This window comes from Neodiprion virginianus, chromosome 2, assembly GCF_021901495.1.
Source record: "Neodiprion virginianus isolate iyNeoVirg1 chromosome 2, iyNeoVirg1.1, whole genome shotgun sequence".
Lineage (NCBI taxonomy): Eukaryota > Metazoa > Arthropoda > Insecta > Hymenoptera > Diprionidae > Neodiprion > Neodiprion virginianus.
In genome coordinates this window covers 30,896,237-30,911,846 of record NC_060878.1, presented here as the reverse complement: position 1 = coordinate 30,911,846, position 15,610 = coordinate 30,896,237, and the positions used below count along the sequence as shown (strand labels likewise).

The following is a 15,610-nucleotide window of genomic DNA, read 5'->3' as shown; positions in this document are numbered from 1 at the left end:
AAGAAGGGCCATTTACGGAAGCGAGTGTCGCTCGTTTTTTGGATCGTTTACTCGTCGCGCGCCCCATGCGCAAGAGGATCCGCTGCTCCACCGCCTGCCGCACGTACACCTACACGTATACGTGCATGCATACGTACATCGTACACACGTACGTGCGAGATGCGCTCTCTTATATTCTCGTTCTCTATCTCACGGCAATGGCGCGCAATGCAATGCAATGCGATGCGATGCGATGCGAAGGGAAGGCAGGCAAGCTACGGTGGGACGACGACACGATAATTGTTCCTTTTCCCAGAGTTCGTGCAGCAGCAGCATCACTGCCGTAATTAAAACCCTCGTTGGTTGGTATTTAACTTGTAGTATTATTATGGCCCGTGCCATATGCAGCGCCGCAAACAAGATTAAGCGCGTGCGGTGCGCGCGCCTTTCCTTCATCGTCAATTTGTTTCTTCATGCGATTAAAAATAAGAGACGCGGATTCGACGAGATTCCATATTAACAAGAGAGAAAAAGAATGGAAGACATATTGAAAATATATATCTCCTCTTGTGTATAAATAAACGACTACGGTAAGAATGGGAGAAAGAAGTTCCTTGTACTTCTTTATACCGAGTACACTGCAACTACTTTGCAGTCGGTTATGGCTATATCCTTCTACGGTATCTGTAGCAATCTGGACAGTTTTCTTTGAGATATTGCAAGTGCGTATATACTTCTTATGCTTCTCACGCTTCCGACACGGCGTGATATATTATCAGTTTTCATTAAAAAAAAAAAAAACAAATTTAATCAAACCTCGCAAGTTTTTCAAATACTATACAAGGAATAGTGAAATGAATAGTGAAAGATGATATAGGATCGTGTACGGATTTAATATTTTAACCATTCTGTATTTTGACTCTCTACTTGTTGAATTTTCTTTACTTGGACTTTCTGCATTTTATTAACTCTACGCCTTAAATTTATACGCCTTTGAAAATTCGATATTTAGGCCTCTCCATCAATCGGAGATTCCAGTTTATTTACCCCCCGCACGTTTATTTATTTTTTTTCGCAGTGTAAAAGTAATAAAAGAAATCTAAAGGAAAGGAAAAGTCGTTGACGTCGATTTAAGAATATTAAAAAAAGAATAAATGACACACAAACGATCGAAGTACTTAATTAAATGCGATTATTAACTTCACATACCACTTGAGTATAGAAGCCTCGTTATACGCCGGGTTAAACGAGGGCTTAATAACATCCGATTGAAAAAAATGATCCAAGATTTATGTTACAGGCAATTTAAATAATTGCGCGGGCAGTCAGGCAGGTAGTATAACGGCACTGCGGGGACTCGCACAAAGGCAATTGGGTCCACCCATGTCGAAAACGTGTACCTGTATAGAGGTAGGTACCGGAGACCGAGTAAGGCAAGACGCCGAAAGCGCTGCTAATCGGATATCAACGCACAGAATCGTCTCAATTATAATTCGACGTACCTAAAACGGAGACGCGAGTTTGACGACGAATGCGCAGAAGACTAAGAATGTGTAAAAGACAAAGGAGAAAATGACGACGACGATGACGATGATGATAATGGTGATGGCGATAATAAGTTTAAGAATACCGCGCCGTTCTCCATGGGCGTTGGCCGATAGTACGAGCTGGTGCAGACGACTTCGGTATCGCTGACGTAGGTCGGTTTCCCTGTAACCGGAGGCACCGAGTATCGGGTCCAGCATTCCTCGTCTGTGGGGGCGTAGTACTGCCAGGGAAAGAAATTACTCCCGTCCAAAGATCGCTCCAGGATCCAGGCCGCCGGAAGCGGCGAATAACCAGCCTTCACGATCACGTACGCTATCTGGTACACCTGTAAACAGAGAGAGAGAGAAATGAAACGACGGTGAAATATTAGACTGGGAGTCAAGGAACGAAGAACAAATGCGGGGGCAGAAGAAATTGAAGACCGTCGTGAAGTCCAGTCGTTTTTTTTTTCCGGAGTAATGAGACGCGGAGACAAGATGCATGGCGTCTTTTGGAAATACCCCCCCCCACACACAATCCCGTCATAATATCGCAATAACGGCAATGATCTGCAGGTACAAGACAGCGCATATCTCATGTCACGGACGGTACTACGGACTGCCAAAAACCGTAGAGAAATAAAGATTCAGAGACACGCAGGAGGTTCGGATCGAAGGTTGAACACGGCAGGTACATCTAATCCCCGAAAAGGAACAATCGACAAATAATTGGAGGCGGTTTCTAATCGAGATGCAGTTTGGCGGAGAGTTGGACATGTCCTTACATGGGAGAGGAGAGCGAAGGGAATAGAAAGAGAGAAGGAGAGGGGCTGAAACATGTGGAGACACGTCGTCTCACGAATCCGAAGTCTCGAGGGCTGCGCGTCGAAGACTCGAGATCGAAGTGAAGAAGACAACGAAGCTAGTGGTGAGAGGATCCAATGGCTGAATGTCCCAAGTACATAGGTTGTAGGTATCGAGGAACTCCGTGACGAAAGTCGGCGACTAACCTCCGACAACGTTTAATGGTGGCGAGGAGGTGATAAACCCCGGCATCCCCGAGACCGAGGGAGAGGAAGAGGAAGAGGAGGAAGAGGAGGAGGAGAAGGAAAGCCGATGAGACACTCCAGGAATAAAACAAGCCACGAAAACACCGTCTCGGTGGGTGTAGCGCGACCTAAGCCAGTCCAGCACGTGCGTCCTACGTAAATATTTGTGCTAGGAAGCGCATTTTCAGCCCCCGCGGTACGGCTCAGCTACCGCTGCACTATACATACAATATCTAGAAGCTCCTTTCACCGCTAACGTTAATACTTCACACGATTCCTTATCCCGTCAAGGAAGACCAGCTCTGGTCTTACTTAGCCACGGATATTTCGAGCTTTCGGGATCCGGATGCAAAACCCATCAGTTCAGTTAACAACAAAGGAATATCCTGTCACTTCTTCATCCATCGGCGGAGGGTGAAGATTGGTTCGTACATGACTGTCGACCATCGAGTTTCGAGTATCCTTCGTTGTGAGATTCGTAGTAATTATTGGTACCACTGTCATCCGGAACTTATTGTACTGATAGAGGTTTCGAAAGCTGAAACTGATAAAGTTGCTGGTTAATCTGAATTTGAGAATACTAGAGAATACTAGACTCTCGAAAGGCCTGTTGCGAAAAATGGTGCTTTCGGGAATCGTTGTAGTTTTTGTACCCACACGGAAGCGGTTGAAAAACCGGTGCGGATTTGCCGATGACCCGGGCAGCATGGAGTGAGAGTCCGCTTTGTTTGGCAGTCCCAGGAGGTTATATTTCCTTTCGAGTTATTTAGCGGTGAAAAAACGTTCCCTCAACGTCCTCCGTAGTCGTCGTCGTCCTCCCTCCACCTCCTTCTCTTCTTCCCTTGTGAAGAGAAGAAACCGGCACCGCGCCGCGCGGTTACTTTGGCGAGTTCCCTCGGATCGTGGGGGCAATCATCATTCCATTCTAAATACGGCCGTGCGTTCTGTTCATCTCTCTGAGAAACCCGCGACGCCGTTGGAGGAAGAGGACCATAGCAGCAGCAGAAGCAACAGCAGCTCCTGGGTCTAATGATTCAAAAAGACCAGCTCACGTTCGTCCGCGTGACTGACAGGTTGTTGTTCCGTCGAAACGTATGTTTCATTCGAACGGAATTCCCGGTAACTGCTAAAATTTTCCTCCAATTTTTTACGGTACCGGCCAATGACCGACTGTATAAACGAGTGCAGACCAGACGCATTAGATTTTAATCGAAAGCCGATGAGAGGAGGACGTTACCTAACTACAACGAGCAATAGCGTAACGAATTACTTTTTCACACGATGCGATCTTGCGTCTAGCACAACTTGGATTACAAGGTACAGCCCCTAAAAGGATTCGACCAACGTCCGCGTTCACGATTTTTTACCGATCACGGTGGCGAAAATAATACCGTTCACGATTAGCCAATCAATTAGAGAATTCGTGAATGGGTAGAGAATCTTAAATATGTATAAATAACGCGATGCAAAAAGGAGAAATCGCTTACGAGAGGACAGGAGAGACGGCGACGGGAATCGCAAGGAGTGCTTCTGAGGTTTGCTGAGCCGGAGATTCAGCGCGTTGCCTTTTACGGTAGCAAAGATAGAGAGGATACCCAATGGTAATTTATTAGTAGCCACCCTTATAGCGGCCTTCCTTGGTGCTCTTCGAGCTCGTGCACAGGTATTTCCTTAACAGGAATTTGACTCGTGAGAAACTCCGGCTCCTCCTGATACACGAGGGCAAAGTGGAGCACGCCGCTGTTGGTCGAACGACAATGGAGAAAGGAGGGAAAACAGAGACGTTTTAAATCCAAGAAGGAGACAAGCGAGTAAAGGAAGAAAAAAATGCGATACTCTTACACGCGTAACGCTTGTCAACGATACCGATTTTTAACTTTACTTTGATATTCTCGATCCTGTCCGCGCAAGGGACTCTCAACAACCGCGTGTGTAATTTAATCCTTGGGGTTTGACATCGGCGGGGATAAAATAATAATCGGATTATCTCGGCACGCTTCGGTTAAATTTCACAGTCGATTATTACAAGTCGAATCAGAAGTCCGGGCGACTCGACCATCCAGATTATAACTATTATTATATCTGGCACACCCATCTTCTCCTCTGACGCGAAGATGTCCGACCGCACGTATGAAGGGAAACAAGATAAAAGTGAAGAAAAAGTCTGCGTCGTCGTACAGAAGTCCTCCTCCTCTTGTGTACACATTCGTTTGTATATATGTATGTATATACACATCGGTCGGTCCACTCAACTCCCTGAGCTACCTCCGGACCGCATCAAGCACAGCTTTTTCATCTTCATCTTTCTCCGCCTCCGTTTATCCATTCTTTAATTTTCTCCATATCAAAGAATCACTTCGATGTTTTGTTCCTGTAGTTGATAAAAATGATTGTTAAATTTTCTGCGACAGGTGTACACATTTTTCAACCTCCCGGTACGCATTCATTGTGCCATGAAGGATGTTCCTCTTCCATTTCCGTGCGAACGGTCCGTTTCTCGTCTCGCCTTTTGGTACATGCGCCGTTAAAAATTGATTTCCCGGTGAAAGTAGTGACCAACGGTCGTCACCCTGTGGGAAGAAGAGGAGGGCATGAGAATGAAGATCGGAGTATCGCATCGCCGCGCCGTCTGGCTGACTTGAAACGGCGCCAGCTGGCGCCGACGACACCAGGAGGACTGGTGGTGGTGATTCTGCCGTGTCTCCCAGAGGCGACGCGTCGCGACGTCGTTCTCTCGTTTCGCTTTCGTCTCCCCCAATTTCTTACTCATTTTTTGTTATTTTTTTTCTTCTTTTTTTTCTGTATTTATATTTAGTAGGTGTATAGACGTTAAGCGTGCGTCTATACGCACCTTACACCTTGCGCACGTGTACGGTGTAAGTATATCCGCGTGTATATGTAACCTTTAACTCCCATATACTAAACGGAGAAAAAGAGAGAAAGAATTGAGCTAGAGAGAAGTAGACAGAGGAAGAGATTGGAGGAGTAAAAACAAAGGTGGAAAAACACGGCGAGATATGTATAGGAAAAAACGTTCAGACAAAAGTGTAAAAAACTAAACGAATGGAAGAGAAGAAGGATACTTTACGACCGATAGATCTCTTCATTACTCAACGACACTCTCAGGCTTGACAGTGGAGCAACACGGATTGATATTAGTACCGCTATAAACGCGACCACAGCCATACGTAATGGCATGTTTTCAATATACGTGATACACACAGTTGACAATTTGTTTAACAGAAAATTGGCTTGTTAATTCAACGTGATTCGATCAGAATAACGAAAAACAAAAAAGAAGAAAATAATCATGTGACTTGGAAAACTGGGTGAAAAACCAAAGTTGAATCGCGGTTTATTTGTCTATCAATCATTTTTTTCAAAATTTTCACTATGAAAGTATTCCGCACGACAAAGTCCTAATTCTCTCTTCTCAGAGAGAAGGCTTGAATGAAGGGAGGATGAGTCTTCCGAAGCTCTGGATGTGGCGAGCGGTACATCTCTCGTATTTATAGACTCGTCATCGGTTGTACGCTAGTCGCGGCTAACGGCTACAGCGGCGGAATAAGCAGCAACTGGAAGCTCATGTGAGACATGTACGAATCTCGCTGCTGGTAGTCAACGTGCCTACGCGTACGCGGCGTAGGTATGCGATCTACACCGATTTCGTACGACAGATATGTGGAGATTTTATTGCGTTTAGCTTTCACGTAGACGCAACTCGAATACATACGATACACGTATGGACGAACATGTAAGCTCCGACTATGTGTTATACTTTGCCGCTGTTGTATGACATTAGTCAGGAAGGCGGGAGGATCGTGTTAGTCTTCTTCGTTACAAGTAGGGTTGAGAATCTAGCTGCGGAAAGCAGATTAGGGGCCGTAGGTGGTTTGAGATAATTCACATCCAAGACGAAGGAGAAACGTACGTCGTTATTCTGGTTTCACTATTTCTCGTACAGCTTTTTATAGTTTCTCTGGCGAATTGATTGTCGATGGCTTTAAGGTAGCTGATTTTTGCACGATCTTTCGAATTGTAATTCGAATGAACGCTGACCACCCATCTAACAAACGAGAATAAAAATACTTGCCGGAACTATTTACCAAGAAAATAAAGCGGGAACAAGAAAAGAATAAAAATCTGACCAGCTGTCGAGCCATTCTATCTAGAAATCGGTAAACCCGTTTAACGCGAAGAAAGGAGAATAGTAATGCGAAGAAAAAAAATAAAATAAAAAATAAGAGAAAGGTAAAATTGACAAATAAAATGGAGTAAAACAATAAAACAAGGAAGTGTTAAGGTGCCCAAACCACAGATGAGAAAACACCTCGACGGACCACCCAAAACCGGGTTGAAGGCCTCTCTCTCTCTCTCTATCTCTCTTTTACTTCTCTCTCGGTCTCGCGTTCTCTCAGGCAATGAAAAGGACGTTATAAGCCTTAACGAGCGGGCGAGCGAATGTTCGTAGCAGAGAACGAAGAGTCTTTAACTGCAGAGGCGACTCTGCGGGATCAGACCTTCTTCCATCCTCCGCGGTTACGGTTACGTAGCCTCTTCTTCTTCACCGTCTTCGTCTTCTTCTCGTAAGGTTGAAACGACACCCGGTCGTGTTCATTGGTCCGTTGATTCCTCGAAGAAAAGAATAAGACGACGACAACGACGACGATGACGACAACTCGTGTGCCACTTTATACTTCACCTATCCCCGCAGTGTAGTAAAATGCACAGCGACACATGCACGCGGACGATATCGATGAGGATGAGCGTGGGGTGCTTTGTGGTGGGCTTTTTTCCGCCCCCGCCCCCGCCTCCGCCATTGTCTCGCCGCAGGAGACGCCGGGGTGACGCTTATGGATGGAAGGACCTGGGTATGACGCCGTATACGAGAGTCAGCAACCCCCGGTTGCCTGAGCTATCTGACAGTGCAATTATTCAGACCGGTGAGAAACACGCCTGTGCAACACACGAAGAAGAAGATGAATATTAAGAAGAGAATGAATACGGAGCGAGAACCGGATGAGAGAAAAAAAGAGAGAGGATGGAAAGAAGATGTTCAAACGCGTTTCAGCTGCCGAAGAGAAAATTGCAATTTTACTGGAACACAAATTACACAAAACGAATGTCGAATGATTAGTTTCTAGACTTTTCCCCTTCGTCACTAACTGGAATCCAACAGATACAAAGATTGATTCGGAGTATAAGATGGATAGTTACGTTATACGTGCATGTAACGAGTAATAGGGTCAAGACTTAAATAACACGAACCGCCTGTTGCAGCAACGACGGAATTGCTGAGTGCGTTCTAATCTCCATAAATGGTAAAACTTGAACAAGAGAGTACAGTAGTTGCACCGCGCTACGTGTACCTGATACAAGCAAAATTGCGAGATCTTCGTTCGCAATAGATAAAGTTCCCATCAATTTACGTACATAAATTATTTTTGTCAATAAAGAGAGAAAAAAAAAATACACATGACACAAATGCAACAGTAACATAACTTAGACGACGCAATGCTTTGAGTGAATACTTGTTCAATGTAACAGTAATTTAAAGTACAACATAATGATCTTTACCGCGATCACCACGTTGTATTATTCGATTAGATAAAATGAAAATAATCCTAATGAAGGTAATGAAATACGTTAATGACCACGATATTCTTACTTCAGGCTGGTTTTAGGAGACGCAATTAGTGGAGGCTGCGGCTGCTGTTCGGGTTACTCTCTCTTTCTCTCTCTCTCCTCGCCGCGGGGTACTCGAGAAGGAGTTGTTCCTGAAGGGTTTGCGGGAGTTGGAGGGTTCCAGAAGTCTACCTTGACGTAATAATGTATATGCATGCCCAGGTACACACCCGTGTGTATTATGTCTGCACGCACATATTTTCTTGTATTTCTTGTTTTCCATTCCCTTACGAAGCCAAACCTCCGTCTCTTTCTCTTTCTCTTCTTCCTGTTTTCACTTCTCATTTGTTTTCTTTTTCCTCCGTCCTCTTCTATTTCCTTTAGGGTATATCCGACCCTCTCCTTCTTCCCTCCTTCTTCACTCTCGCACTACGAAAGTTACATGCTGCAATGACGACGTCTGCAGCTTTCTTGTTCAAGCTCAGGATATCCTGTGTCTCTTTTCAAAATAATCCATCACGGTCTAACGGTTTCAGATTATATCCATTCCATGGTATACATGTAATATATTACACGTGTATGTCAATAGCGACAAAATCGCAGAGATGCTCTGCACGCGTACGAGATGACAGAAAATAAACTAATAGTAAATTACACAGTCGTAGAAAATAGACTTTCAACTGATCCTTGGTAGGTCCATATGTACGATATCCACCACGCGGAAACGCTTATGTCTGGACCAATTGTTTCAGATATTCCGTCAGTAACCACAAGTCGTCACGTTTCTTACCATTTCTTTAACAGGTACTAATTACCGACGGAATTGGTTCACGCAAAAAGCAATATTCTTCCCTAAAATATCGGAACCGAATTACAAACGAGTGGAAAGTGAAAGTTTCAAAAATTAGCCCGTTTCAGAAGTAATTAGTCGAAGTATCGCAACGTCATGATCACGTCTTCTTCTCAAAGTTAACATATAATGACCGCGGTATAACCAGCGTTGAGAATTTCTCCTTCTCTGGTCCGTCTCGGAAATACATTTCTCTTTTTCTTTCTCCGTCTGAAGCCGGGTTAAGAAAAAAGAATAAGAAGGAGATGAGTATTCTTGACTTCTTAATCTGTTGGTATACGTACAATGGGCTGAGGATTCACTCCCTACAGCGTAGCTGTCAAGCGGTATTAAAACGGGGGTCCTTTCACTTCGAGAAAAGATTTCGGCCGACGAGGACGACAATTCGAGCTAGAGATCGCGGCTTATGGTGCGTGGAAAACTCACCCCTGATGTCCCGATGCTGTCGCCTTTCCTCTCATCTTCTAAGCCTCTCTCGTTACGTGTCGGAGAATGTGGTGCCAGCCGCATTGTTGTCACGACGGACAGGTTTGATCGAGTATTCGATATATTTGGGTAATATTTTCGACGCAAGAACCTGCCGTGCCACCAAGTCCCTTCGTTCCACTCATTTTCTCAAATTCAATCTCAATTCTGTATCTTCTTTTTTCAATTCGCACACCTAATAAGCCATATTCCAAATTTTCCCCAACTATTCGAGATTTTACAATCTCGAAATACAAACCTCCCCCCCCCTTCCCCAGAATAAAAAAAAATTTACCATACAAGAATCGAATTTGAATTCTTTTACGTGGCGTGATTGTAAAAATTTGTCGAAATGATAAACGTTGAATTGATCAATGTTTCGTACCATTTTGCTGAGATTACACGACATTGCTCTTCCGGATTCTTTATTCGGCACTCACCTGTTTCAGGTCCAAGGTGATAGTGACGTACTCGAATCGATCACCGGCAGCGAGAGTCGGGCTCTGCCACCACCGAGATCGGTTTGAATCGAGGGCGTGAGAAGCGTCGTGCCTTTTGCCGGGATCAGGACTGTTCGGATCGCAGACAGCGCATCTCGTCGGTTCGGAGGGTTTGCAGAACGTCTCGGGACCCTCTTCGCCGCAAGTCGCGTTGGCGTGTATTTCAGCTTTCGCGGCCACGTTGAATACCGAGGGAAACAAACCCCCGTTCTTCAAACTTCTCCCTATTCCGTGCCGCCGCGTTTCCCCTGTAATACAGCAGCAGAAAAAAACAAACATTATAAATAATTGTTGTAATTGTAGTTTTTAATTTTTATGCCAAACAGACCGATTTAAATAAAGTTCAATTCTGACGGACACGAGTTACGTGTGTCAATTTTTGCGGGAGAGATCGGCTGTTTGAAATATCAATATAAAAGTGCAACGTCGATTTATCGATATCGATTACAATATTACAATCAGGGTGGCCACAAAATTTTGGAAGTAAAATTTCATGACCTTTCCAGGTTTTCCAAGTGTTTATGTATATTATACACGCGTGTAAAACCTTGACCCGCGATAATTATGTGTAGTGAGCGGGAAATTTGAAGCTGTAAATCTCTGTAGCTATGTAACAATAATCCAGGTAGCTGGCTGCACGGATGACACATGGCACATGGCACACGGCACGTGCTAGTTGGCAAAATAGACGTTCAGTGAAATACACATGGCGAAGAAGAAGAAGAAGAAGAAGAAGAAGAAGAAGAAGAAGAAGTCGACGGTATATAAAGTCAGAAGTCCAAAGTCGCCGTCTCGCAACGTGGTGGTGGCTGGATGGCTGCAGTTCTATGGGTTTATTGTTAGTGAACGGGTGTTATTTCAGCAGGCATCAGTCACGTCGGTCCAAGGATAGACTCGGGGTCGCTGAAGCTGGCTGGTTAGTAATGCCGGTTCGGAAACGTCGACGAGTTAAAGCGAACCGGAAACAACTGATGCGGGGGCGGTTCGGTTCAAAGTTTAGCAAATTAGGCACGCGCCAACAATCCGGATTTACTCTAAATATAGAAAAGAGAGCATATTATTATCCTTCTACCGTTACAACCGCAAAGCACCGAGCTCCCTCTCTTTGTACCTCGGTTATAAATAAGATCCTCGTTCGTATAAGAGAGAGAAAAAATGTGTGTATATACATATATATATATATATATAGCCGTTTTACTCCAATACCTAATTCCAATTTCAAATCCTTCCAAGTTCAAGTCGACGTACACTTTGCATAAGAATCTTCCAAGTCTTTGAGCGGGCAATCTTTTCAAGTGATTGTACAAAACCCCTCGACTTGAAACGTAATTCCATGGACACTTTAAAGTGGAAAGTACAAGCTCTTGAAATATGGGATTTCGAACTGGAATTAACGTGACGTGGCGACCGTTCGAATCGTCAAGTGGGCGATTAATCCTGACCGAATAAAGAAGTGTCCGGATATGATTCACTCCTCGTTCGTTCTACGACATTCGCTGAACTATAGGAACGAACAACTAGATTGTGTGTCGAAAATTTTTGAGTTTTAATGGGAAAAGATCGAAGAAGCCGTGCGATCCTGAGTTTCTTCGGACTTTGTTCGCCGGGCAAAAAAGACCTTTGAACGGTAATCGTCATGGCGAGCGTATGCCGTGACAAACGAAAGGAAAAACCATAGAGAGGGAGGCACATTTTCGTGTAAAGAGACAAAGAGAACAGATTTGACACAGAGGCTTACGTATTTGTTTGTTCTAGGATTTCCATATATAGCTGCTTGATCGATCGGATCTGTACGGTTGCCATTATTTTTTAATAAGTGTAATATTATGCATGTAAATTGAATGATGGTGAAACAAAAGAACAGCGATGTTTTGTATAATAAATCAGTTTGTCTCGAAAACGTATCGCAGGAATTTCTTTCGGGCGTAAGTATAGGGGAAAAGTGAAAAGGATAAAAGAGAAAATGAAACATACGTATATCGAGAATCGAGCTGTATGTTGAACTCGGTTTAAAACTAAGTAATGGAACGGGCTTTAAGGGCCTAATAAGCAATTAAAATTCTCTGTGTATTCCTTATTTGAATAATGTTGCCTAACTTTCATTCATTCGAATGCATGGCAAGCCAAAGTTGGTGTGAGAAGTTAAACGAAAAGAAATATGCAGGCTTCATCCTCCTCCTCCTTCTCGCTTCGTTTATGTTGCGATAGGTCGACTTGAATTATGTGTCAGCTTTTTTAACAGCCTATAAAATTTTCGTCACCCCCATATATATGTATATATATATATATGTTGTTTTCGGTAAAAGAAAAATAGGAAAGAATAGAAGGGCGATCAAATTTTTTAAATACAAAACCTATACAAACAAATTTTTCGAAGCCACCACAGAGAGCGATGTTTCTTCCTTCCTGCATTCATTTCCTCGTCACGTCTCTCAAGCCAGCCTCAATTCTTTGTTTTTTTTTTTTTTTTTATCGCTGTCGCTCGCGCGTTACGTTTTCCTCTTCAACCAAAACGACGTTTACTTGAAATTACATTTTCTCACAAAATATACAATCCGTCAGTCAATCAAGTCAATTCTTTAAACTTCTAGCCTGATAGCGATGTCTTGACATTTCTTTCAAAACCCGCACGTTTGCTTTCGTTCCTCAAAGTCACGTGTTATTCTCTTCTACATCCTATACACACCGAAAGATCCAACTTTTCCATCTCGGTGTCAGATAAGTTTAAATAAGAAAGAAAAGAAAAAAAGAAAAAAAATTATAAACAACAAAAAATTCCATCGCACTAAGCGAATGTTTTATCGATCATAACGCTGCACCGATCTTCCTACATAGTTCTCCATCTCAAAAACCACGAACAAGATTGAAAAATATTAGAGAAAATTTTCAACAATATTGTAACGAGGATTCGCAAAGTCGCGAATATCGCGCCTAAGGATCCGCCTGTACAAGTTTCCCACCCCGTGGTCCTAAATATAGCAAAAACTCGGCAAAGTTAGCCGTGCAGCCGGGCGTCGCGACGCGAAAGAAGCCCAACCGGCCCCCCAGCGTGAATCACGCCCGGCATTCGACGTAGTCACGACGGTCGTAAGTAGTCGTTGCACACCGTCGCGTGTTAATTTTTCACCATACGAAAGTACTTAATCAACGTAATTCCATTTCAACTTTCTTCATTCCTCTGCTATTCTTCGTCAAATTTTTTTCACCGCTGTATTATTACAAATTATACGCTACGCACTTATCTTGGGCAAAATTTTTATTGTACATTGTTTTTCAATAAATGTGAGCTCGAAAAATCTATTACAACAACGAAATGAACGATTCCAGTACACTTGTAAACGAGAGATTGAATTTACGGATATTCTATAATACATCAAAGAAATCCCTGTGTATAATTAAACCCAGGTATAACATTCCCACAATATACCTCGTATATACCTATATAATATATATACACATGTATATATATACACCCTACGTAATGTATCGTATAGGTATAACTCCAGGCAATTAGTTTTGTTAGTAGAACAATAAAAAGTCATACAAACGCGTTGTAAACACGAAGATAAAGATTGAAAATTACTTCGTATACTACAAGTACATGCAGGATTAACATCTTTATAGCGTACCCCGCAATATACCCGTACGCAGCAGCTGGTTTTCTCATGTTACTCGATTTTTACTCATTCTCCTTACTTCTGTTACCCGTCCTTTTTTTTCCGTTTTTTTTTTTTTTTCAATCGATCCCGCAACTTGTCAGGCTCATTATCACCTCCCGCCTCCCTGCACTCGCTATTTTCGTCGGATCGATTATAAAACCGGGAATTCTCTCTCCTCTCGCGTCAAGTATTTACGACGACGCATGCAATGGAAGGTAAAAAAGTCCCTTATCCCGACCCTCCGCCTTCTCGCCGCAGGGTGTAAACTCGCATATAATAATTACGAGTGAACGAGCGATCCGGTATCGACGGGTTTCCCGTTGCTCGCGTTTGTTCCTCGTTCTGCATTGCAAGCTCCGGTTAAATCTCCCCCTCCCCTGTGTCCCCCTTTCTCGTTCAATCGTACACCTTTTTTCCCTCTTTTTTTTTTTTTTTACTTCATTATTTCTTTTTCCCTTATTCATCTCTCCCCCTCTCTTTCTCTCGATGTCGGCAAAGCTTCCCGCAACACGACGATACCGCCGCGTTTCTCTTTTCTCGGGTACGCGAACAAGTTCTTCGTTGAATCGTATACGTTATTCGTTTGTACAATACATAAATATATATCCTTCACCCCCGGAATAAAAGAAAAACAGATTTAGTACCATTGGAACGAATGACATAATTATGTTCGTTTGAAAAATTCACATACCGATGATTATCCGAGAGTTTTCTCCACTATCTTCGTCCGTTCCTGCATAGCATGTATCATTTCACACGATTGTCCAATTATAATCAATAGATACGGCATAATGGACAGGTGTAATAATACTGCGAATATAACGATGAAAATACGATGAAAAAAACATGAAAGCTTGATATAAAAATTGAAGTAATAACAAAGGTAAAAATATGAGACCGAGAATAATTGTGCTCCGCGTATACATGTATGTAGTAATCTGCAGTGCTATGCCGCTTCGCTACGAGTACTTATCGCTATCCAACCCTCTCTCTTTCTCTCTCGACCACTTTTCTCCAGCGCCATCCGTTCACCACGGCGCGATTACACGCTTCAAGAGGTACTAGTGAAGTTAAACATGCCTGATCGCAGGTGAACCTGCGAGGAGTCGGAAGGCGCACCGAGCCAAGGATGAGAGGAGAGGATAAAGAGAAGGATGAAGAGAATGCAGAGAAACTCCCCGCGTGATTACCGGCGGTCATCTGATTACAGGCCTGCTGCCATCACAACGCGTCGGCGAGAAAGGGAGAGAATGTGATCCTCTTACCCGGACTTGGCTAACTAACAATAAGTACAGGCTCGGGTGCCAAATCTCACATGCCTTCACATCGTACCCACTTCGGGAGGTACAACGTGTTTCAACCCTTACGCTGTAAACCGGGGTCAAAATGCCGCCGAGGTATCTTCGCCGTAAATTTCATATGAAAAACATTAAAAATAATCTGATTTGATCCATGATAAATACTGAAATATCGTAAAGATCGTTGACTCATTCTTTTATCGAAAACTCAAGTCCACTCACACGAATAAATATTGCTTTTCATAGCGCAATATCTTTATATTTTTTCTCTTAAATATCCATGTCTTGAGAGTTGATCGGTCGATTTTTCAGCTAAAGATATTGAAAATTCAGTGAGTTGTGATTTTTTTAATAGAATGATCCATTTTCGGGTTTTTGTTGCCTGGTGAATTTTTTGTTTTTTTTTTCGTATTCAAAATTTCCTTCTGAGAAAGACAACTGATTTGACTTGAAACATAATAGTTAAAACGGAACGTAGAATTTTTTCAAGCTATTTGAATCTATATCTCCGTTTCTACGTGATGATTTTTTGTGTTGGGCCAACACAGGAGGTGTGCAGCATAAGGATTAACGTTATCCACAAGAACACAACGTTGTACGCACCAGTCATAAAATTGCCATCTAATCCTTACAAATTAAACATACCTAAATGCCTCTTC

General features: G+C 43.1%; 1 protein-coding gene across 1 annotated transcript in view; it reads right to left on the bottom strand.

Moving 5' to 3' along the window:
* LOC124298687 (laminin subunit alpha-1-like) overlaps nt 1–15,610 on the bottom strand; it is a 155,252-nt gene that overhangs the window by 47,307 nt on the left and 92,335 nt on the right. The window contains exons 6-7 of the mRNA XM_046751042.1: nt 9,935–10,242; nt 1,610–1,852 (exon numbers count right to left, since the gene is read on the bottom strand). Coding sequence (XP_046606998.1) covers nt 1,610–1,852; nt 9,935–10,242 — 551 coding nt within the window. The remainder of the gene's footprint in view (nt 1–1,609; nt 1,853–9,934; nt 10,243–15,610) is intronic.